At 31.0% G+C, this 26912-nt stretch overlaps 1 protein-coding gene across 1 annotated transcript; it reads right to left on the bottom strand.

The window, feature by feature from the left end:
* Nucleotides 1-840: 840 nt before the first annotated feature.
* On the bottom strand, nucleotides 841-26787 carry LOC134232881 (uncharacterized). Its single transcript, XM_062714858.1, has 31 exons — nucleotides 26601-26787; nucleotides 22704-22797; nucleotides 22310-22507; nucleotides 21277-21407; nucleotides 20587-20695; nucleotides 20323-20483; nucleotides 20067-20195; nucleotides 19847-19958; nucleotides 19493-19683; nucleotides 19165-19275; nucleotides 18780-18863; nucleotides 18559-18694; nucleotides 17758-17922; nucleotides 17443-17670; nucleotides 16887-16996; nucleotides 16067-16106; nucleotides 15867-15964; nucleotides 13891-14002; nucleotides 13572-13750; nucleotides 13130-13240; nucleotides 10729-10809; nucleotides 9376-9499; nucleotides 9010-9189; nucleotides 6240-6464; nucleotides 3401-3519; nucleotides 3217-3277; nucleotides 2794-3030; nucleotides 2449-2691; nucleotides 2041-2277; nucleotides 1606-1695; nucleotides 841-1224 (listed from the first exon to the last, which is right to left on the bottom strand). Exons 1-31 carry the CDS (start codon nucleotides 26604-26606, stop codon nucleotides 1013-1015), a joined length of 4314 nt encoding a protein of 1437 aa, XP_062570842.1. The 5' UTR covers nucleotides 26607-26787; the 3' UTR covers nucleotides 841-1012.
* Nucleotides 26788-26912: the final 125 nt, after the last annotated feature.

Raw genomic sequence — 26912 nt, 5'->3', positions numbered from 1 at the left:
TTATTTTGATGTATTTATATTTGTATTTCATATAAATATGAGGAATTACTATTTTGTTGGTAATGAGTTTGTTTGGTATTCCAGTGATATCACTGATAATGGAGATCCTAAGAATAGTTATGCTTTTGCTTATCGAATCTAAACCCCGGTAGGTACGAGAAGTTGACGATTGAAAAGTTAAAGTCATCCCGTTTTAAATAAGAAAAGCAAATAAATGTATGAGAGAACCTATATTTCCAAAATATTTTAGAAAGCTAGGGGAAAATCGAATGGGCAAATATTTAATTTACTTCTTTTCTTCTTAATTCGATATCATCATCTGATAGACCTGTGATCATGTTTTTATTGTCCATAAAGAAAAAAAAACTAATCTTTTGTAATAGAAGTAGGCATCCAATGTTTAATTTCTTATATCAAGGAAAAAGATATAACTTTCACCTGACTTTGCACCTAATTAAAATTGATTTTAATCTGACTGATACCATCATTTAGTAATATTGTTTTCTTGAACTTGTAAAAACTTAATCAATTTTTTAAAACAATTAATATTCTACATACGATGTTTTATTATGTATCAATAGTTAAATGTTAACATCAAAATAAAAAAAAAACAACTTCTGAATTTTTGCATTTTTTTTGTGTAAGTAGCAATTCTTTTAAATCACTCTTTTGTTTTTAGTGTATATATATATATATATATATATATATATATATATATATATATATATATATATATATTGTATGTATATATATATATATATTCTCATAAACTTAAAAGAAATGGCAATAAATCTTATCATTTTCATACAAGGAGATTTCATTTTTTCTTACATAGCTTTATTTAACAATGTACATGCATGTCATAAATATGTTATTATCATTTACTCATTATACATTTACTCATTCTTTCCATCCTTCTACAACGGTTGAGATTTCGTTCACTCATATGACACCCATACGAAGAGACCCTTCCATCGGTTTCCTAGGAGAAATTAGGTCATTTGATCCCATGTTATGAATCGGCATCTTCCTCTGGAGTATTTTCAATATTGTTTTCCGATTCAGATTGTATATAATCATAATTTGGATTATTTCCATATTGTTCTACTAGATCAATATTGTCACCTGATTTGATTGCTTTTCTATAATTATAAAAATAAAGTCCTAATATTCCGATAGCTAATCCAGCGATGAAGAGGCAAAGGGCAACGGCCGCCATCGCTCCTAAAACAGTTAAAACAGTTTTAAAACAGTTTAAAAATTATTTAAAACAAGAAATAAAGGATGGTGACAAAAGTGAATTCACTTTTCACCATTTCGAATTTGAATGTCCAAGTCGCGTTCATAAAGTATTTAATACATACAGAGCCTCAAAAGTTGTTTTCAACTTTTCATAGTTATCAGCTCAAAAAGCCAAATAAAAAATATAAATTATAAAGCAGTAGAGAGGTTAGTAGGTTTTGAACTCACTTCATTTATCTTATACATATACATTTTGGAAAGGCCACCAATATAATAATTTTTATCACCATCGTTTACATCCAGTTATATTCGTTTTGTATCATAATTTTTTTTAGATTTGGTAACATTAGAGATCAACATTACCTGGACTGTATCCATTGGCTTGGCTTCTTGTGGAAATTTGAGCTTTGCTGAAACTTGGCCCAGAATAGGAGGACGGATTGTAGAATCTCCCTATTATAAAATTGTAATTATTTATTTATTCTTGCAACGTCAGTAAAATCCAGTAAAAGAAAATTACAAGTTGAGGCCAGTTTTAAGATTTAGTATGGTTATTATAAAGTATGAGATTTCGTCATAAGGACATGAAACTGGTATAAGAAAACATTATCTGTCTATTTCATACAAAACAAAACATCTTCATAGATTCATAGATATTCTTCATAGAATTCTTTTTTAATGTCACTTTGCAAATTTGTATAATTTTTTTCAGTTTTTTTTAAAGACAAATCAAAGTTTATTTCAGTTAAATTTTTAATTGAAGAAAAATTAATACCAAGATAATTTATCTAAACTTACTGGAATATAAGTCACAAGTGTCACTCTGGGACACAGAGTTCCCAGTTTGTCTTGGATGGGATGACGTCAGTCTACATAATGACATCATATTACAGTAGGCAAAGCTTCTACAAGCTGATCCTTCTTGTTCCACACACAATTTGGCACATTGAGAACTTGATACATTCGAAAACTCCAACACATTTTCAAATGTCATTGTCTTTCTTTGCAATAATTTGAAATCATGAATAAAGTTTCCTGTGAAAAAAATATTTTGTATCTTTAATGCATCCAAAAATTGCAGCAATGAATGTGTGATAAAACAACACAGCTATTTACAATGTTGTATGTACATACATTTTATCAAGTAAAAGCGATTAGTAAAAATGGCAAAAGATGTTGTAACGCAATTTCTACTTGTATACTTACTACTATAGAAACTACATGTTAGACTTGTTGAAGCTGCTGTGGCCTCCAGATCGAGCTCATGTAACTTAAACAGAAGACAGTTATTTGTGCTTGTACAGTATTCAAAAGACTTGCAGGGGAATTTGGTATACTGTGAACACACTTTAGCACACAGGTTTGCTGTGGGTACTTTGGGAATGGCTGCGTCTGCTTTAACAGAATACGTCATTCCAGACGATATTGTGTACTGATCCAAGAAGTAACCTAAAATATCAAAGTTAAACACCTCATGTGTTTGAATATGATTTTCTTCATTAATCATCAACTATATTTAAAATATTAAGATAATTAAACCAAGTGACTTACGTGAGTACAAATCACAGAATTCTTGACGTTGGACTATACCAGACGAGTTATCGGCGTGAATATGACTAAGAAAGCAATCCCCGAGATCGAAGCAGTAACTGAAGGAGAGACATTCATATTCCAAGTTCGATATACAGCGCCTCGCGCAGTCCTCCACCGAAATTCCGCTAAACGACGTGTCCGTGTTAGTAGAAATAAAGTATTGTCTATATATGTAGAAATGTGTTAGTAGTAGATCTGAAATATAAAGGATAGATAGTAAAAGACAGCATTTACTAAAAACGACTTTAAATTGCTTTTTGTGACGGAATTTTTCCTTTAACAAATGCAGTGACGTATTTTTTTTTTCAAGAAATGATCACTTTCGTCATTATAGGAAATGCACTTTAGTTATGCAAGAAGAATAAAATGAATACTCATTACTTGACTCGTTTGGTCTTCCATTTCTTAAAACACTAGTTCGGACCATTGTTGCATTATAGTTCTGGAACAAATATAATTCATTGGAACATTTATGCTATAAAACTATGGGTACCAGGTGACGTGTAACAGTATACATATTTGACAGTAATATTAACATTGTTATCAATCTGTTACTGATACGTACGTAGACAGATGTCCCATAACTAACGGGGAATTGGTATTCTCCACCATACACCGCGTTTGAGATTCTGGAAAGAGCTTCATCGACGGAAGGCTGAACAGCGATTGTAGAATTGACGGTTTCTATTTCAAAAGTCAAAGAAAACATTACTTTATTACTTGAAAAAAAACTATGGTGGTATATTTAGGACACGCAATTATTTTTTTAAAATACCACAAAAAAATTATCTTGTGAAAACAACATAATTATCTTGTGAAAACGAGATATTATCTTGTGAAAACGACTTATTATCTTGTGAAAACGAGATATTATCTTGTGAAAACGACATATTATCTTGTGAAAACGACATATTATCTTGTGAAAACGACATATTATCTTGTAAAAACGAGATATTATCTTGTGAAAACGAGATAATATCTTGTGAAAACGATATATTATCTTGTGAAAACGACATATTATCTTGTGAAAACGACATAATATCTTGTGAAAACGACTTATTATATTGTGAAAACGAGATAATATCTTGTGAAAACGAGATATTATCTTGTGAAAACGAGATATTACCTTGTGAAAACATCTTGTGAAAACGAGTTATTATCTTGTGAAAACGGATTATTGTCTTGTGAAAACGAGATATTATCTTGTGAAAACGGAATATTATCTTGTGAAAAAGGAATATTATCTTGTGAAAACAAGATATTATTTTGTGAAAACGAGATATTATCGACACCGTTGAAATGAAAGGTCGTATATGGAATTTTGGTACTTTACAGGAGGCAGTAAAACTGTTTTTCTACAGAATATATTACATAACTGTGGACATAAAGTTTAAGGATGTTTTATTTCGTTTTAGGGCCCAAGAAAGTACATTTTTAATCAAATTAATACATGAAAATAATTAATACAAGCAGATATTTTGCAGATATGACCTTAAATTAAGGAATGAAGGTTATTTCAACTTTTGTTATGCGATATAACATAACTTGGGGCAGTTTACGCTTTAAAGACCGCGAAATGTGAATTTCATGGCCTCTGGTTTAAAACATGAACCAAATTCAATTTTTGGAAAGTTGTTACATGATACTCAGGTGACCTATAAGGTCCTTGGGCCTCCTGTATTTGAATGAAATACCATCTGAAATGTTTAAATGTAAGAATACAATGTACATTTTTCGCTTTAGCATCCGTTAACGTTGAAGGAATGTTCATAAAAACAGAGATGTCCCAATTACATCATTGTATTGTAGAACATTTATATGTAATTTCAAGCATTCCTTAATGATATATGTATCATCTAGCTCTTGTATACTCTTCATCCATATGCCTATTTGACAAAGAATAGCAAAATACTAAATAAGCTAGTTTAACGTATGTAACATATTTTAAAGCCGAAAATATATGTCGTTTTCCCAAGATAATATTTCGTTTTCACAAGATAATAAGTCGTTTTTCCAAGATAATATCTCGTTTTCACAAGATAATTATGTCGTTTTCACAAGATAATATCTCGTTTCACAAGATAATTATGTCGTTTTCACAACATAATATCTCGTTTTCACAAGATAATATGTCGTTTTCACAAGATAATATCCCGTATTCACAAGATAATATCTCGTTTTCCCAAGATAATTTCTCGTTTTCCCAAGATAATATCTCGTTTTCACAAGATAATTTCTCGTTTTCCCAATATGTCGTTTTCAAATATCTTTAATATATACCTCAAATAATAAGTCGTTTTTCCAAAATAATATCTCGTTTCACAAGATAATTATGTCGTTTTCACAAGATAATATCTCGATTTCACAAGATAATATGTCGTTTTCCCGAGATAATATCTCGTTTTCCCGAGATAATATCTCGTTTTCACAAGATAATAAGTCGTTTTCACAAGATAATAAGTCGTTTTCACAAGATAATATCTCGTTTTCCCAAGATAATTTCTCGTTTTCCCAAGATAATATCTCGTTTTCACAAGATAATTTCTCGTTTTCCCAAGATAATATGTCGTTTTCCCAAGATAATTTCTCGTTTTCCCAAGATAATACCTCGTTTTCACAAGATAATATCTCGTTTTCACAAGATAATAAGTCGTTTTTCCAAAATAATATCTCGTTTCACAAGATAATTATGTCGTTTTCACAAGATAATATCTCGATTTCACAAGATAATATGTCGTTTTCCCGAGATAATATCTCGTTTTCCCGAGATAATATCTCGTTTTCACAAGATAATAAGTCGTTTTCACAAGATAATAAGTCGTTTTCACAAGATAATATCTCGTTTTCACAAGATAATTATGTCGTTTTCACAAGATATTATCTCGTTTTCACAATATAATAAGTCGTTTTCACAACATATTATCTCGTTTGCACAAGATAATATCTCGTTTTCACAAGATATTATGTCGTTTTCACAAGATAATATCTCATTTTCCCAAGATAATATTTCGTTTTCACAAGATAATAAGTCGTTTTCACAAGATAATATGTCGTTTTCACAAGAAAATAAGTCGTTTTCACAAGATAATATCTCTTTTTCACAAGATAATATCTCGTTTTTACAAGATAATATCTCGTTTTCACAAGATAATAAGTCGTTTTCACAAGATTATTATGTCGTTTTCACAAGATAATTTTTTTCTGGTATTCAAAAAAAAAAAATAATTGCGTGTCCTAAATATACCACCGTAAAAACAGAGATTTAAGTGTAAAGTTTGTAATGAATGATAATACATAACAGTTTTCTAAAGTTAAATTTGATAATTTTGAGATATGTGTTGTAAATATTATATTTTACATTTGTGATGGTATTACAAAATCAGTAAATGATATGAAATTCATACTTGAGTAATGGTCACATGATAATGCAGTGTAGATTAAAGGACCGGAGTCGACGTGAGATTGACTGATTACACATGCTGAGCTAGAAACACAGAAGTAGAATCCTTGGCAGAGGAAATTCTGATTTTGCCGACACTTATTGGCACACGCTGCCGCTGACGTAATCTTGGAGATTGTGGTAGCGCTCTTTGGCGGATGCATGCCTTTTTCAGTTAGTGTAAAATCATCTGATAAAATATAGGAACTAGCGGGTATTTTTATTTCACCACATTTCTGAAATGTCTATTAATTAAGCACAGATGATACAAACATTTTTTTTCTTTGGAGGAAACATGCCACAAGTTTAGCAAAGTGAATAATTCTTAGAATTTTTTCTCCAAAGAACTGGAAAATGAAATGGACTTTGAAAATATTAGTAATATTTCAATAAAATTACAATTATGGACAAAACACACTCAGTAAAGGTTTACAGATTAAAACAAAGAATGGGTGGACTTAACGCCCTATTTTGGATCTTTTTGCGACTATTCTAACAAGGTGAAAATAAAGTGAATCCAAAATATATTGCAAGCAATAGCAAGAGCAACGTATACATGTTTATTTTAGCTAGAACAAATGTACAAAAGCAATGCCTTGTTGCCATGAATCAAAATTGCAGCAACGATACATTAGTGTCGTCTTCCGGAATTTGACATGTACCCGGAGTTGTTTTTAGGTCACACTATCAATATTAATAGGAGGCGGGGCTATCGATCGGTGCCATTGTTGACATTTCTCTCTCTCCATCTCTCTCTCTCTCTCTCTCTCTAGAAATTCGAATACTGTTTTGGGGGAAAATAACTCGCGGTGTTAATATTCGCTATATTCACGGTGTTGATAAATCCAAACGGTGAATAAATTTTAGAAAATCTCCATGTCTTATTTGGAAATTTGAGAATATATAGACTACGGTAGGTTTATATACATGTACGTGCAGTTCATGGCCATTTCAGTAATTACGAGTAGTACTTGTCATTCAATTATTTTAATCATCACGCTTTACTTTAATTCCAATCAGCAGACAATAACCTGTATTTGTTAAAAAGTTGTTTTAATAGCCAGCGCTACTTGTTTCACCAATCGAAACACGTGGGCCATAGATTTGAATGTTACCACGTGTATTTGTTACCCGCATTTAATATCATGCATATTAATTTTTATCGACAATTTGGTTTTTTAAATCATTCAAATGACTATCGAACTTACTGAAGATGTGGAAGGATATTATTTCGATCGTCGGACCACATTGATACATTTATTACTGTCCAGTGGTTTTTCGCCGCGTTGTATTGAAGATGTGTTGTCATCGTGATATATTATCATTTGCTTTTACAGTCAAGGACGTTTGAAAACAGTACTTGTTTTAATTAATTGTCAATTGCATGTATTTTTTATGTCTAACAATTTTATATTAACCTACCCTGTTGTTCGTGAAATAAAGACGTAACGCTGATTAATGCCGTTTACATGTAGCTATGGTATGGATTAAATGTATATAGACAAGGGAGGTAACTTTTATTATAAACCGATTCCGCGAATTCAAGAAACCGCGATCGTGTCAGATGAGAGAAAAACGTGAAAATTACAACCCGTGAAATTAATCCCGTGTTTGGCATATTTATATACAGCGATGTCATTATGATTTTTTTAAAATGTGAGGACATGCAAAATTAAAACAACACAATGTGCTATATTCTGAAAACGGCAACCAAACATAGTGATTTAGATCGAGGTCAGGTTGAAGAATACGATGTACCTGTTTCCACGAGTACACTCGCAGGTGGACATCACGTGATGAATTGTAATATTTAACAGGTCGATTGAAGTCGTAACAATGGAAGCGAGAAGTTTGTTTTGAACATGCTTTTTGTTAAATTAAGTGTGAGCGCACGTTTGTCGGCTCTTCTCCTTTTGATATGACATTATTCTGTTCAATATACAATTATAGTTTTCGTAAGAACAACCGACAAACATGCGCTGATTATGTATTCAGACGATGAAAAATGCGTGACCCTGATATCTATTGATATTCAAGAAATCTTCAGGCACCATGCCTTCGATATTTATTTAGTTTATCTCGAAAAGAGCATTTTAAATTTTAAGATATGGAGGGTTTATATGGAAAAAATTAATATTTTATGGAACTTAAATTTACGGCATTTTTTTCCTGGACAGTTAAGTCCACCCATTCTTTTAGATAATGTTAAATTGGTGCTTTTTTAAACTTTATTTCACCAAATTTTACACAAAATGGTAAAAATTAGCCTATATAATATTGCTGAATTCTTGTCATTTTGTTTTTCCTCATAAAATTCACCTGGGGGAATTTTACTGAGTGTAATTTGTCTATATTTGTTTTTTTACTGAAATATTACTAATATTTTCCAAGTCTATTTCAGTTTCCAGTTATTAGGAGAAAACATTCTAAGAATTATCCACTTTTCTAAACTTGTGACATGATATTAAGTCTCTTCCAAAGAAAAAAATTGTTTGTATCATCTGTCCTTAAGTTACTTGTTTACTGACAAATGTATTGTCAAGAACTCTAAATATTTTTCTAAAAACCTACTATTTATCGTGTCCACTACATGTAATTGTATCGCTTTTGAATTACAAAGAAAGTGCATCTAATTGAAGTATATTTTTTGGAGTATGGACAATTCTTCAAGATTAATTATTTTGGCGGGGGTTAAGTTTTTTATTATCTAATGCCAATATAAATAATAGACAAACCAATGCTTGGAGCTGGATCAACAAGCGTTCCGATAAGAAATGTGTATGGCGCGTAGCTATCGTAAGAAACCTCCAAGTTTTGAAACCTTAGAGGTGAAGCTTTAGATGATTCCGCCATCATAATTCTGACCGCCTTCTCAAAGGTTTTAAGATTGGTGTCTAAGTAAGGATGATAACTACCTAAACCGCGTAACAAAAAGAATTAAAAGATAGGTAATGGGGTAATGTAACAATATATCCACTTCAACAGAAATCAGAAGGAAAAATAACACTTCCTCTTCAAACAATGAGTCTTTTATTTTGTGTTATTATGATACATTGTATAAAGATTTTCAAAACAAATGCCTTTTGTACAAATATACAGACCATTGAATACCATGACAAAGTTTTCTTGTTTGTCCGCAGTGAAGCATGGCGTGATATCAAAATTCTTCAAATCCGGGTCTTGTTCATTAAAGTTGTAGAAATTATAAGTCATGAAGAGTCCAACCTATAAGTAATTTGCAAATAATATAAAGAATTTTGATTTTTTTAAATAATAAAATTGAAACAGTTTAACTGTCGTGTATCTCTTTTTAGCATCGATTTCGGTAGATGTTTAACAACACCAGATTTTGAGTTTAATCCTATTCATGTTCTTAGTTCATACTCAAAGTTAAAGAAACTCTCTCCCAAAGATTTTACCTCTAATGGTATGTACTTATCATAGAGCTTCTGGTTCTGAGTTGATAGACATTGACCAAGGATAATCTTAAGGACAGATGATACAAACAATTTCTTTCACTGGAAGAGATATAATACCATGTGATACTTTTAGAAAAGTGGATAATTCTTATAAATTTTTTTTTTGCCAAGAACTGGAAAATGAAATAGACTAAAATATTAGTTTCAATAAAAGAACAAATATGGACAAAACAAACTCAGTAAAGGTTTTCAGATGAAAACAAATGTTAGAATGTGTTACCTTGGTGCTAAAAGTGTAATATAAACTTAAGAAAAATATACCAAGCCAGGTGAATTTTATCAGGAAAAACAAAATGACAAGAATTCAGCAATATCATATGGGCTAATTTTTACCATTTTGCTTTTCCTGATAAAATTCAACTGGTTTGGTATACTTTTCAAAAGTTTATACTTTTAGCACCAAGGTACATGTGTAACATATTTTAACATTTTTTATCTGTAAACCTTTATTAAGTTTGTTTTGTCCATATTTGTAACTTTATGGAAATAATGTTAATATTTTCCAAGTCTATTACATTGTCCAGTTCTTTTGAGAAAAAATTCTAAGAATTATCCAATTTTCTAAACTTGTGACATGATATTAAGTTTCCTCCAAAGAAAAGAATGTTTGTATCATTTATCTTTAATTTGATTGATACTGAGTTTACACATCTCTGTTGAAGATATAGTCAGTTTGACGGGCTGTGAGTTTACATACCTCTGTTGAAGATATAGTCAGTTTGACGGGCTGTGAGTTTACATACCTCTGCTGAAGATATAGTCAGTTTGACGGGCTGTGAGTTTACATACCTCTGCTGAAGATATAGTCAGTTTGACGGGCTGGGAGTTTACATACCTCTGCTGAAGATATAGTCAGTTTGACGGGCTGGGAGTTTACATACCTCTGCTGAAGATATAGTCAGTTTGACGGGCTGGGAGTTTACATACCTCTGCTGAAGATATAGTCAGTTTGACACTGGCTGTGAGTTTACATACCTCTGCTGAAGATATAGTCAGTTTGACGGGCTCTGAGTTTACTGGATTGGGATCTGTATCAGAGGTTTGTGACCAGCTGTCCTAAAAATGATACAAAATTAAAATTACTTAAAACATGTATCTATTTTCCACCATATTAAAATTTTCAGAAAAGTTTTGAAAAACTCATGGATATCAATTGACCCCTTTTATTAACAGACTTTTTTTGCAGTCATATGAATCAGAATTTGTGCAAAATCTTATACATGAGAAGAAGAAAACGCTTGCTATGGCCTTCAACTCGACATGTAGATATATTGACGACGTACTAACAACAAAAAATGGTTATTTCAATTCATATGTCGACACTATATATTCCAGTGAGCTTGAAATAAAAGATAACACAAAGTCGACCACATCTGTTTTATATCTGGACACTTTACCAGAAAAAAGACGTTAATAGAAATCAAATAATCAATCTTTATGAAAAACGTGATGATTTTAACTTTTCAATTGTCAACTTACCACTGCAGCAATATACCCATATAACATCACCTGCAGATGGTTTTTTTCTCTCAATTAATTTGATACACAAGAGGAATCTCGACGTATGAACAATTTCTTAAACGAGGTATTTCATAGACGAACAAGTTGATGAAAGATGAATCAGCATTCTCGTTTAAAGTCATCAATTTTTTTTAGTTCTATGGTCGATACAATGACCTTGTCAGCAAATACAATCTCTCATCAAGTCTAACGCTGATTAACCTTTTTATTCTTATTGTTAAAATATTATGTACGTATCAAATTGTGAACCTTTTTTGTGTTATTCCCCAAACAACTAAACTGTGAACCCTTTTTCTGTTATTCCCCAAACAATCAAATTGTGAACCATTTTTCTGTTACTCCCCAAACATGAAAAGGAGCACACAGCAGGTTTTACCAGTCGACAGGGGATGCTCACTCCTCGATGACACCTTATCACATCTCTGATGTTTAATAAATTCGTGTTTACTTTGCCCCTGATTTGTATTGTTTTAATGAACTTTTGAGCTTGAATTCTGTTCGATCTCTTCATATATTCCATTGGTATTACTGACGATGTATATATTATTGCTTTACTTCCTTTAAAGGGGCATGGACACAGTTTTAGCTAAAATTTCAAAATTTATTTTTCTATTTTTACAAATATTTAACCAGGGTCTTTCTAATGATCATCAAAAATTTGAACGTCAGTTGTCGAGATGAAAGAGAGATGTAGAGCTCCAAACCTTTGTTATGTAAACAAGGTTCGTGCATGTTTTTGTTTACATAGGTTAATATACTAATATATATTAGTTCAAAGTAGATGATGTCAATAAAAAAGTTAATTTTAAACGATTCGACAGTTTCTACTGATTTACTGAATTTCAGTTTGATATAAATATATTATTTTCTGTATGTAAACAAAAACAAGATGTCAATATTGTATTATCTGGTTATAATTGTCTACCCCTTAGAGAAAATATGTTGTTTTTTGACCAAATTCATAATCTTATAAAAAACACTAAAAGATTTTAGAATTAGAAAATATATTAAGTATTGTGCAGCATGTCTTTCAATCTTGACATTCAGGTTGAAAGTACACAAAAAATTCAAGTCTGGTTCTGAGCCTTCCCCTACATATTCTTATTTTTCTTCTAATTATTATGATTATAATTTTTTTTTTCTATTTGGTTTTTTTGTTGTTTTTTTTTTTTTTTTTTTTTGTTTTTGTTTTTTTTTTTTTTTGGTTTGTTCTTTGTTTTTTTCCAATTTTTTTTGTTTGTTTGTTTTGTTTTGTTCTTCGTTTTTTCCATTTTTTTAAATTAAATTTTATTGTTTTCTTTACCCTCTGTTTTCTCTCAATTTTCCTTCAATTATGTACTGTTTAATTCTTTTAATATTAGATTATAATATATATCTTTGTAGAACTCAAATATGTAATCTGTACCTTGATCTCCAATGGAAAGAACTAATATAGGCCGTTGGCCTGCTGTTCAATCCATTTTCACTGTATACTTTTCTGTATATTTTGAATAAAATACTTCTTAAACTAAAAACAAGGCACGAGTCTTGTTTACATTATGAAGAACTTTAAGTTCTGTATCTCGTTTGTTAATCAATAAATGGTGTTCAATGTTTTGCTAACCATTAGATGATGCCTTACGTAGTAAACATTAACACAATTGTAAACATTAAAACTGGTTTAAAAATGAAACTGTGTCCATGTCCCTTTAACTATCAGCGTCTACGACATTTTCTGATCAGCAGATATTTTTTGGTTTTTAAATTTTTTCTTAGAAGCTTAGTTAACCTAAAATTGTATAAAATCAGAAATAATACTGAAATAAATACAATTTTGCGACAAAATTAATAGATTAATTTGTAAGTGGTCACTCACCGTCATGAAAAAGAACTGCAGAACACTGGTGAATGTTTGTGTGATGGATGGGACTTTAAAGTCCGTGGTTTGCGCTTCAAACACGTCACAAAGCATACCCCGTACTGTTCTCTAACAATGTAAACCAATCAATATTAATGTTTACAAAGTACATGTATTACTATTTTCTATATTTTTTTCATTTGTTAGCATTAACTTTTGATTTACACTATGTTTTTGTTTCATTTCTGGGATTTGTTTATATAAAGATGATGTTTACAAAATTGAATGGCTATAAAAAACAATATCTCAATTAAAATATTGTTTCAAATGGAAGAAATAACCAAATATCAATGTTTTTACTATTGGTATGAAGTGTGCAAGAAAAGCGTAAATTTCTGGTGATGGAGAACATAAGCTAGATTGTTTGCAGCATTGAATGATAGCAAAAAGATAAACCTACTTGTCCAGCCCATCGGTATGACTCGTTTAGGGAGAATATATCGAGTGGTCCCTTCATCTTTATTACAAACGCTCCATTCCTCATCAGAGCCGATTTGTCTTGTTCGGTTCCAAAGGATCCAAGCTGTATAGAGTTGACGGAACAGTTTCCAAGAGTCCGATCAATTGTGTATGCTATACCTTCAATACCAGTTAACTCATAATAATTAAAAAATACGTTTTAGTCAAAAAAGAAGAAGATTACCACAAGAAAAAAAACTTTGTTTAGATGACATTTTTATTAATTGAATAATCAAAGAGAAATAGAATGTATCTTTTACCTGTATTGAAATCTTCTATGGTGGTGGTGGGATTCGTGGTGTAAAATGGCGGAGTGGGCTCTGTATTCGTCAGATCAAACCTTACCAATCCGTAAGTCATATCGTACCAAACCTTTAAACATTGTATTTTAAATTCTTACATTTTTTTTTAATTCATGAACTTAAAAAGGTATCATCGGATCGTTAAACAATTTATACTGAAGTAAGTACATGTACTTTAATACATTAATTCATGATGAAACCTTGATCTAGAGCTATTTTTGAAGATTTTGGAATGTTTTCGTCCTCTTTAATTACACGTTTCAACTTTCGAAATTATATAAAAATTTACATGCAGTATTTCCTTTTTATACGGAAGCGTATTAGTGCCACTTGCACACTTTATTTTTTTTTATTTCTACACTTTAATCTGTAAATTTTACACTTTAATCTGTAAATTTTACACTTTAATCTGTAAAATTTACACTTTAATGTGTAAATTTTACACTTTAATCTGTAAAATTTATAATTTAATCTGTAAATTTTACATTTTAATCTGTAAATTTTACACTTTAATCTGTAAAATTTACACTTTAATCTGTAAAATTTACATTTTAATCTGTAAAATTTACACATTAATCTGTAAATTTTACACATTAATCTGTAAAATTTACACTTTAATCTGTAAAATTTACACTTTAATCTGTAAAATTTACACTTTAATCTGTAAAATTTACACATTAATCTGTAAAATTTACACTTTAATCTGTAAAATTTACACATTAATCTGTTAATTTTACACTTTAATCTGTAAAATTTACAATTTAATCTGTAAATTTTACACTTTAATCTGTAAATTTTACACTTCAAAGTGTAAATTTTACACATTAATCTGTAAAATTTACACTTTAATCTGTAAATGTTACACTTTATTTGTTATTCACAGTCAATTTAGCATCTTCACACATCCTCAGTAACACATTTTTATGCCAACAGACCATGTTTCGTGCATGATAAAATTTAATTCAGATGTTTTATTTTAAAGTAAAACTTTTCTTTAAATATAAAGTGAAGAGCGTATCAAACATACATGCACATATTCCCGATCACAGGTGCTTGAGGACCCCCCCCCTCCAATATAGATTCCAGGGCCTGTTAGACTTTTTTCAAATAAATAATATATGGATGACACAATTGTGATATAATCTATCCTAAATTCAGAAAATTTGCTTAAACTAACATTTTATTAAAATTTCTATACGATATTTTCTATTTAGATAAGATCTATACCAACAAATAGAAAAATTACCTAAAGCAAACATTCTATAAAATCTATCCTACATTTTATATATAAAAATGCATTTATATATAGAGAGTGGGGTAGAAATTAAGTGTAAATTTTACAGATTAAAGTGTAAAATTTACAGATTAAAGTGTAAATTTTACAGATTAAAGTGTAAAATTTACACTTTAAAGAGTAAAATTTACACTTTAAAGTGTAAATTTTACAGATTAAAGTGTAAATTTTACAGATTAAAGTGTAAAATTTACACTTTAAAGTGTAAAATTTACAGATTAAAGTGTAAATTTTACAGATTAAAGTGTAAATTTTACAGATTAAAGTGTAAATTTTACAGATTAAAGTGTAAATTTTACAGATTAAAGTGTAAATTTTACACTTTATAGTGTAAATTTTAAAGATTAAGGTGTAAAATTTACAGATTAAAGTGTAAAATTTACAGATTAAAGTGTAGAAATTAAAAAAAAATAAAGTGTGCAAGTGGCACTAATACGCTTCCGTATTTTTATATCAAAAATTGCATGTAATACTTAAATAAAAATATAAGTTTTATAACAATTTTAATTTCATGGTTAGTATACTCTGAATATACTCTGATTCGCTTTAGTAACTACAGTAAACATTTGATGAACTTTTTGTAAGCTTACATTAGTTGATATCACTACTATGGATTTCAAGGAAACTCTTTATAGCTTACATTAGAGGCTATAACATTTTGTGTGGCTGGATCCACTATTTCTAATCCGTAGGAAAATTGTCCTGTTATAGAGGGTAACGATACGTTTTCCATCCAACCTTCAAAATCCAAATTTGTCTAAATAAACACACTCAAATGAAAACAAAAATATTCCGTTTATTTAATACCATTACACTACATAATTTAATGCATTTACTCACCAAATAAGATTCTAATGTCTACTGCATAGGAGTCAAAGGTCTACATGAAAAGAAATTAATAAATTATTGTGCCAAACAAACTTTATTATATGATATATACAATGTATATTTGCTACATGGAAAAGCTGTTATTTGCCAGTATATCTATTAAACCTATTTTAAGGCTGAATATTTATATAATTTCTAATTTAATGATGACCCTTTTCCTTTTTAAGGTAAGTGATTTCTTTTTGATTAAACTCCCCCATTTGAAAAGTGGGAGGGTATATAGTGATCGAGATGTCCGTCCATCTATACGTCCGCCGTCTGTTAAGCTTTAGGGTACCCATCTTTTATCCGCAACTTCTCTTAAACCTCTGAATGAAATTTATTGATACTTTCACAGAATCTTTGTTACATTGTGCCATTATGCACCTCCTATTTCTACTTTTTGACCTGACATATATTTTGTGTTTTCCACAGCAAATATGGACACTGCCATTTTTTAAAAATAATATTGTTACATTGTGCCATTGTGCACCTCCTATTTTATTTTTTTTTATGACACTAATTTTGGGATTCTGAGAGCAAATTATGGACTTTGCCATTATAAACATAAGGGAGGTGGGGGTATCATTTTGTGAGCTCAGTGCTCACAGTACCTTTAGTTTTTTTCTGAAATAAAGCTCGCCTATTGTCATTAGGCTAATCTTCTTTGTTGAGCTCTTGTAACTTTGATCTTACTTCTTCTAAGATTTTTCTTATCTTTATGCTGAAGTTTTCAAAGGTTAATATAATCTAATTTTGACCTCTCCTGGTTGCTTCATAGCCTGTATTATACCTGTTGCCCGAAGATTTGAAGTCTGAATTTCTTTTGATAAACAGCCGTCTTCAATTTATCATATGCCTCATCTACAGGTGTTTCTTGGACTGTGGGTCCATTTATATTTCCTGGAAAAAAGTGCTAAGATTAAAATGCAGGTATCAGTACAAATCAGATTAGAGATGCTGCTTAACAACGAAACTTATCACATCTTTTTTCTTAAACTCTTAATGTTTTCTCATCCAAAATTATATTTCCTAAATTGCTGTAGTTGTATTACTGTGAAAGCACTAATTTTTTCGTGGGGGTTAATTTTCGTTGTTTTTGATGTATTAAGAGACCCACGAATTCATGTTCACCATGAAAAGTAAAATGTCATATACATGGCTCTCAACAATTCTTCATCCACTATATCAAATCCCCACGAACCCTTAGATTTTCCTCAAACCGCTAAAATTTGACCCAACGAAAATATGTGATTTTATTGATTTATGACATTCCATACTACAAATAACACATAATACATGAACAGAAATTTTCACTCAGAAGAATTAAGCAATTTAAGATACGCTACTTGAGTAATGATCGCACTGGCTTGATGAAAGTGATACTGTCCCATCTTCTTTGTGTCGTCTGTTCAGTCTACAATTTCCGGTACCAACGGGACAGAACTCAAAGCTGTTGCAGGTAAAATCATAATTAGTGATGCAGTTTTTAGCACAGTCCTGAGGACTGAGGATATTGCTGTATACCTGGTCACCAGATCTGCTGAGCTCTTTTCCCGGTATGTACGTAAACTGAGCTACAAGAAACACAAAGACACATTGCCTATATGTACTTTCTAATATAACAATACAGATGATTAATCGCTATACGTAAAATAACGGACCTGATGCTGGTGTCCTGTCCAGGACAGTAGCTGATATGTACACATTGGAGTTATCATAATCTAGGCGTACGTCCTGTACTCGAATGTATGACACCTGAAGCATCTCAGCAAACTTTGCCTGGGCCTTGATTTTCATCAGGTTCTCGTCTGTTTTGTAGAAGACTCCTATTTTGGACCAAAAAATCGGGATAATGAAAAAAATACTAGAATATGACTAAATACTTTAATATCACGTTCTTTATCAGGAAAAACTATACATAAATGAAGTTGATTTGAAAGCGTTTTTTCTAGCGATATCACTTACTCCATTATGTAAAGGTACGTACAATTGAATTGAACGTAGGTGTGATTAAATTAACTATATTAACTATATATATTTTAATTGTATCTATCTTTCATTGCCTTTGTCCGTCTCTTAAATCAGTCTATAACTGATGTTCAATAAAACCAAAGTGAAATCAAATAGATTTTTTTAACATTATTAAATCAATTAAATGATTCTTTAATTGATATTCAATAAAACCAAAGTGAAATCAAATAGATTTATTAACACTATTATAAATTTACTCTTACAATAGGTTATATCATATACTAGTATCATATGTCTCATATTATATGTCTATTGTGTATAAGTTCTATTTATACTTGAAATTAAAGGTTTGCTTTGTGCGAATTGCATGTTTCCGGATATTCTGACCTGTAATTGTAGGTGTTTTATGTGTGAGTTGCAATGGCTAAATTACCGGGTATTCTGACTGTAATTGTAGGTTTATTATGTGTGAGTTGCAGTGGCTACCTTACCGGGTATTCTGACTTGGAACTGTAGGTTTGCTGCTGAAGAGTAACAAGAAGACACATCGAACAAACTGATGTCTTGGTCCTCGAACACGTAGTCCACAAAGTTATAGGTCACAGAGTACTGTGGGGAACCGTCCGTCTACAAAGAAGAGGGCAACACTTAATGAGGTAGAACCAGATTACATTTTATTTATTGAGTTATTGACGTAGACGTTTAAACTTACACCTAGAAGTGTGACCAGTAGTTGATATGGTACATCGGCAGGGTCATAACTAGAACTATCTATTGAAATCTCCGAAAAATCTTCCTGTAAATTGATTAAATTACGTATTAAACAAATTCATATATTGTTCTATATTCTAAATGAGATAACCATGGGAATAATTAAAAATACCGTCTTTTTTAATATGCAATAAATGTGGCAAAAAGTAAGTGATTTGTATGAAAATGTATAACAATTAAATTTTCAACTAAAGAACACCTTGTATTTAAGCATATAAAGGAAAATCATTAAAACATAAAACAATGTCTTCCAAACAAAAACAAAAAACAATCAAATTAACAACATTCGAATTAAAAAGCAATATAATAAAGTTCACTAATCTTACTGAGAGAAAGTAATAGTCATAAGTAGCATTCTTAATGAACCCATTAGTGTCTAGGTAATCAGATCGAATACCACTGAAAACATCGCACATGGCATTACCACGACAACGCCTCTAGGAAAAAAAATAGATTATATCAGAGGAATAACATTTTTTTCTATTTCAATAAATCGGTTTTTTTTTCTTGCAACATCTTTGAATTTAAGAATTAAAAGATTCCTAAAAATTCTTATAAATATTATGTTTGCTTTTTTGTATATAGATGGAGGCTTTAAATCAATAATTTTGAATATCCATGATCAGAAAGAAAAATCTATTAAATTCCACATACCTGACCAACATAATCATAATTGGTGTCTAGTTTTAGAAACTGAAGTGGGTTCTTCATATGGAGTGAATATCCGGATTTCTCAGTTCCGTTCCCGTAAAAGGTTTCATGTGATTCTACGCTGTCTATGGAACCATTACTCAGAGGAAGTACTGAACAGTTACCGATCACAAGATCCTTAATATACCGAACACCTGAATAAATATGTAGTTTATTTATAAGAAAGGTATTTGATTTACATAATATAATTTTGTAGGAATATTTCGAAAAGGAGATGTGATTTTGAAATTTTATGAATGTTACATAATAATTTTACAGCTAATGCATTCAAAGTACATAGGATAACAGGCTCTTTACCTGCGTTGTAATCGTGTATCTCAGAGAGGGGGTTCTGGGAATAAGTGGGTGGTAGGTTGGCTAGATTTTTGTAGTCATACCGCACAAGCTTGTAGTTCTCATTGTAATATACCTAAAACAATAAATATGAAGAATTCTTTAGGCTATCTGCAATAGTAATGGACAAGTCAGGATGACAAACCCTTTGAAGACCCTCGACTTGTAGATAAAATGTACTCACTATGCTGGTTTGAACGTTCCCATCGTACTCCGACACGGTTTCCAGTCGGTAATGGTAAGCCTTAGAATCAACTATCCCCGCCATCTTCTTTGTCGGTTTTCTGTTTGCACAATATACCCCTGCAGGTGTCTGCAAGAACATTTATTTTTAAAGTAAACTTTCAGGTGTTTTGAATCATGAAAATAAATAATAAAGGGTATAATAAAAGGCATTGGAGAATTGAAAATGTTCTTTATTCTGATAAAAAATGACAAACCTCAAAAATTGTATCATCAACAGTTAAGTCCAGTCGGAACTCAAAGTAGTCATAAATGTGGTGGAACATCCGTTGTGTGGAGTTTTGTACCACCTGAACCCCGGTAGCTTCGGCACGGAGCGGAAGTTGTTGGAAGGAAACTGGATTCACCCAATCCATAGCTGACATTACCAAAAAATTTTTTATAAAAAAAAAAAAAAAACCCAGGAAGTTATTATATCATAAGGTATGGTTTTTATGATTCTTGTGGATTGACAATCTTACCCGTAAAGTAATAATCCAAATAAAACGTAGCATTAGGATTCGGCCATGATAAACATGCTCTCCAATGATCGGCATTTATTCCTCTTACGACTGATTTCCCCATATATGTCTAGAGAAGAAAAAAAAATCACAGTCAATAATGAAAGTAAAGGAGTGAATATAACGATCTCTTAATCCTATTGAAAATATTACTTGTAAATCAAAAAACAGGACTCCTGGAAACCCCGTTGGGATCATTAGCCTAGGAGGAGAAAACATCTCCTTCTGACTGGACCATCCGCTCTTTGTATTGTTTAGGTAAACAGATCAGAAGTCAAACTTAGCATGTTAAAAAACAATGGCCTAATACTTGGTAAGAAATAATTGTCGAAATACTCTTTTTTATTTTTTATTTTGTAATATAGGTCACTAGGACAAAAGAATTAGCAATATGACTTTAAAATGAGATTCTTGGTAGCCCTGTGATGTCAATTTACTAGTCAGTAAACTGCCTCGGTTTCAAAATTGATCGTATTTTGCGTAAGTTACTCAAAAGACAAATAATCGAAAACAGTAAAGCAGATAATGCGACATCTGTCATAAGTTTTTTTTGCTAGTTGGCCATTAAATCTAAAGTTCCAGATATAAAACGAATATGTTATATCATCTATAATTTTAATATTGTTGAGAACAATTGAATGTTGTTCTTACCTGGCCAAAGGTCTTCATAAAATGCAGAGCACCGTTGGTAGTAAACGTATGTGGAACTCCATTCTGTATTTTATTTCCAAATAAAAAGCTGTTTGGGTCGTGTAATAAATCATTCACTTGACATCTTCCACCTAAAGACAGTCAAAGGTAACTAATTTGTTGCCAGAGTTTTGTGTAAAAATACAAAATAAATTCTAATGGAAAAAATATTTATAATATATGTTAAAATTTACGATCTTCATAGGTATTATATCACAGAATTGGGATTTAAAGGTACTTGGACACAGATTTGAAGTTATTATTTTCTTTATAATATTACAACTTATATATTTTAATAGCATTTCACACAAAAATTAATTAAAAATATTGTTTCATATAAAAGATATTAAAATTTTAATTTTTTTGGCGGGTTTGATTGACACATCCTTGCACTTTCACATATTAATTTTATTCTTATTAAACCTTAGGAAAAGTGGCAATCTCGTTGTGTATATATGAAAAATATTAATACTATAATCCAGAAAATTCAGAGTAGACATGTTCGATAGCAAAACAAACACACAATACATTGTTAGTCCGTGCAGTTGTGGTAAGCAGACTGTGACAATTAAACGCACCCGGTGAATTGTAAACATATAAAAAAAAAACAGAACTCGGCCCTGTTTACCAAAACTGTGTATATAAACACGAGTGTGCTCGATTTGCTAAACTCTGTACGCAACTCTTACATGTAGTTCGGAATGACGATACTTGTGAAGGAGTTTTGCTTTCTAACATTTCTACTCTGAATAAAATTATTTCTCTGGATTAAAGTTTTAATGAGAAATATAAGGTTAAAATTTGTGATAGTGCAAGGATGTGTCAATCAAACCCGCCAAAAAATTTTAATTTTTAATAACTTTTAAAGGAAATAAGATTTTTAATTAATTTTTGTGTGAAATGCTATTAAAATATATAAGTCGTAATATTATAGAGAAAATATTGACTTCAAATCTGTGTCCAAGTACCTTTAAGAGCATAAAACCACGTTTACCGTGAACGTAGAAGAGTTGATCGTTGGAATAGTCATATACAAGTGTGTCTGGCGTGTTGCCTTCTGACGCCATTATCAGAGTTGCTCTGTCTTTTAGACTGCTGAAGTATTCCTGGGCTGACACTGTCATTTTCTTATCAATAATGGTGGCCTCAACTCGGGTCTGAAATACTCCGGGCAAGTTCGGAAAGGGTGGAGCTAATGTCGACCAAAGATAAATCATTTACCGATATAGAATAAAAGAGGACAGAAAAAACATATCTCTTGGTATAGTATCGTATATTGCTATCAATATTTCTTTCAATATCTTGACCATGAATTGTTTTACTCTTTACTCTGAATGCAAATTGTGAAAGTATTTAGACATAGTTTATAGATTGTTTTGTATACTCACCATTAGGAGCTGGAGTAACAGTGGTGTTGGGAATACAGAATGGGGTAGCAACTGCGACCGAGATCAGCTGCAGCACGAAAAATATCTGATTGACCTTAAAAAAAAAAGAAATAATACAGCTTGAAAATAGAACAATGACTTTCATGATGAGAATAACACCGGTCTTTATGCAGAGATTAAATAATATAAAGGATACTTTATTCACAACCTGTGTGGTTTTGTGCTCTTTATTTTTTAAATCGGTAAGAATTTGGTTGCAATTTTTGGTTTGGTGATATTTTCCATCTTCCAAAAATATGTTAATATGCTTCCTTTTAGTTTTTGCATGCAACTGTTTTTTTTTATACAATTTCTAATGTATGGACAAGTTCTTGTAACCTTTTTTGCCTTTCTATAATTTTGGATTATATGTCTTCTACAAAAGGTTGACAAATCATTTTTGCTCAAAATGATTATGCCATGAAGAAAATTTTCTCAGCCTTTTTCTTTGGAATGCTTTATTTGATGGGTATATAAACGTCAAACCTCTTCTTATAACCTTGACATGTTTATTTTGATACAGTTTTTATAATACTTGTCGTATATGCCTAGATATTGCAAAAAGCTACGACTGTTGAATTTTTCTTGTAATTTTAAGTTTCTCCAAAAGATAAATTGAACATTAATGTTAAAGCTTTTTACCCTTATCAGAAAATATATATATAACAATTTCAAGCACGTAGCATGAATTTCATTTATTTGTTTTCATTCTTTGTTTGATTTTCAATTGAAAGTCAATCAAAAATCTTCTTATGTCATTATTATTTTTATGTTTCATGGAAATACGACCTCAACTTAGAACAAAGGGGATTTTGAACTACCACATATATATATATATATATATTGGATTTCGAAACTTTATAAGAATCCTTATAAAGATGCATAGCTGGTTCCAGTAAATGTTCAACCAAGCCTCTTTCTTTACTCCTCACTAAAAATTTTAACAGAAGTAAAAGAGAAACTTCAAGAGTACTGTGTAACAATATATTAAAGAAGTGGTGTAAATCAGATGTGGATACTTTAAAATTCCAAGGAACTTTATGAGAATTTGAAATCACAAGATTTTATCAAAATCAACAGCTTAAATACCTACCACTTTTCAACTTTATACACAACAATCCCCACGATAAATTAAAATCCAGGCCTTTCGATTTCATTGATAGCTGCTTTTTCAATGAAAATGGAACTCGTAAATTTACTTACCTTGTCATTGGTCATTTACAAAATTATTTTGTTAAAAACCTTCTGATTGTACACACAAGTACTCTGAAGTTGACATCAAAAAGATGCTTGAGTTACTGATTGAAAATATCTATGCTGTTTTTGGAGACCACTTCTTCCAACAATCTATTGGAATTCCCATGGGTACCCCCCCCCACCCCTTTCTTGCAGACCTATTTTTGTATTCATATGAATTAAGCAGAATTTGGGCAAAATCTTATGTGTGAAAAGAAGAAAAAAACACTTGCTGTGGGCTTCAACTCGACATTTAGATATATCGACGACGCATTGTCAATTAACAATGTAATTTCCATTCTTATATCGATACGATATACCTGGTGAGCTTGAGATAAAAGATACCACAGAGTCTGACACATGTTTCATACTAGGGTATTTTACTTGAAAAAAAAAAGTTAATGATAATCTAACAACCAAGCTCGATGATAAACGTAACTTTAACTTTTCCTTCGCCAACTTCCCTTACTTATGCAGCATTATACCTTCATTACCTGCATACGGCGTTTATATAGCTCAGTTGATTCGATACGCAATAGCATGCTCTACGTATGAACAATTTCTAAAACGAGGTAAATTATTGACAAACAAGTTGATGAAACAAGAATATCAGCAGTCTCGTTTAAAGTCATCATTTAGTAAGTTCTATGGTCAATACAATGATCATGTCAGCAAATACAATTGAACACTGAATCAAACGCTGTCGACTGATGTTTTCTTACTAATTGTAAGGACATTATTTATACACTGAATTGACGATGGCTTTTTCCGTTATTTCCCGATTATGACAAGGAGCATACGATGGGTGGGACCAATCAGCAGGGGTTGCTCACTCCTCCATGGTACCTGAGATGTTTTAAAGGTCCGTATTTGTTCGCTCCCAATTTGTATTGTTTTATGGACTTTTGAGCTTGAATACTGTTCGTTATCTCCATATGTTTCATTGTGTTTTCTAAGCAGTGATGGCTCGCAAATGCATACATATATGTTCAGCTGAATTAAGTTCATTTTCAATTTTTTAAGATGAGTCAGAAAGAGGTTATTTGTTCAAAAGAGTCGTGAAGTGTTATTTAAATGCATTCAGTACGTAGTTTTTCAAAATGTGATGATGTAACGAAATTTATATTCCCAATGCTCCTTATACTCCTGCGCCAAAAGTATCTCGCTTTGCAACTCTATTAGTTGAAGTAACCTGCAAAAGCTTTTTGTCTTTGATCAGTTCCGCATTTTAGTTAATGGTCATTATCAACGGGATACTGACCAAATGAAGGGAATTTGGAAGCTATCTTAGTTGATACTGCTAGATCATAGATCAAATAAAAACAAAGGAGAAAAAAATGATTTGCTGTCCGGTGGGTTTTTCTTTCGATAAGACCAAAACAAAAGAATTTCAAAATCTTTCACAAGTCCCTCTCAATCCTTTCTTTGTATGTATTTATTTTAATGCTTTTCAGGGTTTTTTTTAACTTTTCATCATTTCATCAAGTTTAGAAAATTACTGTTATATTCTTTTGGTATTAAATACCGGTATGGTTTGATGATGTGCATGTCACTTTTACTGGAGGGTCCATGTATTACTCTTTCTCAACATAAACTCCTTTAAAGTCGATATTTATACCCTGTAATTTGAATTATGTTTATAAAAAGGTCCATTTATATAAAATTCCAATGGATAAAATTGTTATTAGCATTAAAAGAAATTGTAGTTGTTTATTGCTGTCATACAATTTCAAAGCTTTTTGAAAATTTTCATACCAGGATATATATCCAAGGAAACTAACTACTTTATCAGTGTATGCCTAAAGCAACATTCTGTATTTAAATTCATTTTAATGTTTTCTGAAATGTGGATATTAAGACATCTAACACTATTAATATTCCATCTATATAGAAATATGCTCTATTAAAGATAAAAACCGATCATAATATACCAAGAGAAATAAAGAATTTATTCACTTTTCGATATGATATTTATACACACATGTGCTTATTACTTTAAAAATCGTTCTTTCTTTGTTATTTGGGTACATATAAACTAATAATTACTTTTATTTTGGAAAGTACTACAAGTTATCGCAATAAGTGTAAACTTATTGCTTTGTTTTCAATGTATGTTATACTTGTTTCTGGAACATCTTCATCATTATTACAATACAAGAAGTATTTTACTTTTAAAAACAGGCACTACCACTGTTTCCTTGCTGCAAAACTCAGGACTCTGAGGTTTAAAAATGCTTTTTATTTTTATTTAAAGGATGCTGTCTTCATAATCCCGAAAAAGCAACTACTAGTATAATGTTTGCCTGATATGAGATATACGTCATAAGATTGGGTGTGATAAATATGGCATTTTTTACTTAATTCTATGATGTATTTCCTTTCTTAACACAGGTGTACCAGTTCAGCGAAAAACCTGAATGAAACCGAGCTAACAAAAGTATAATTAAAGAGAAAAAGTAACGACTTTATATTAGCAATATAAAATAAAATGTATCAATAAAAACATAAATATTTATAAGTATGATTTCTCAAGCTCACACCTCTTCTTTTCTTTATGAGAAGTAAAAGGAAATTCCTTTTCCCTTCAATGTTTGTTTAGAGTATGATTACTTTTTTACTTACCTGCATATTAATAGAATGGTTGCCTCATTCAGCACGTGCTATTTCAATTATTGGAAATTAACCGGTCATAATTATGGCCTATATTGTAACACGTACTGATGTGATACAAGGTAATCTTATCAGCCCTGTATCATTGTATTTCATCTCTAATCAAACAAACTTGTAAATCATCGACTAAGTAGCGGTGAGTCTTCGTTAAAAAGGCATATATTATCAGCATAAAGAGTTGGCTATTGAATCAAATAATAATATATATGTAGGACTCCAAAATGCGATGGGACTCCAAAGTCCGATGGTCACGCCAAAGTCCGA

This window comes from Saccostrea cucullata, unplaced genomic scaffold (assembly GCF_032062105.1).
Source record: "Saccostrea cucullata isolate Sc308-1 unplaced genomic scaffold, CSIRO_AGI_Scuc_v1 ctg52, whole genome shotgun sequence".
Taxonomy (NCBI): Eukaryota; Metazoa; Mollusca; class Bivalvia; order Ostreida; family Ostreidae; genus Saccostrea; species Saccostrea cuccullata.
The sequence above is the reverse complement of the archived record's forward strand: the minus strand, read 5'-3'. Positions and strand labels throughout refer to the sequence as shown.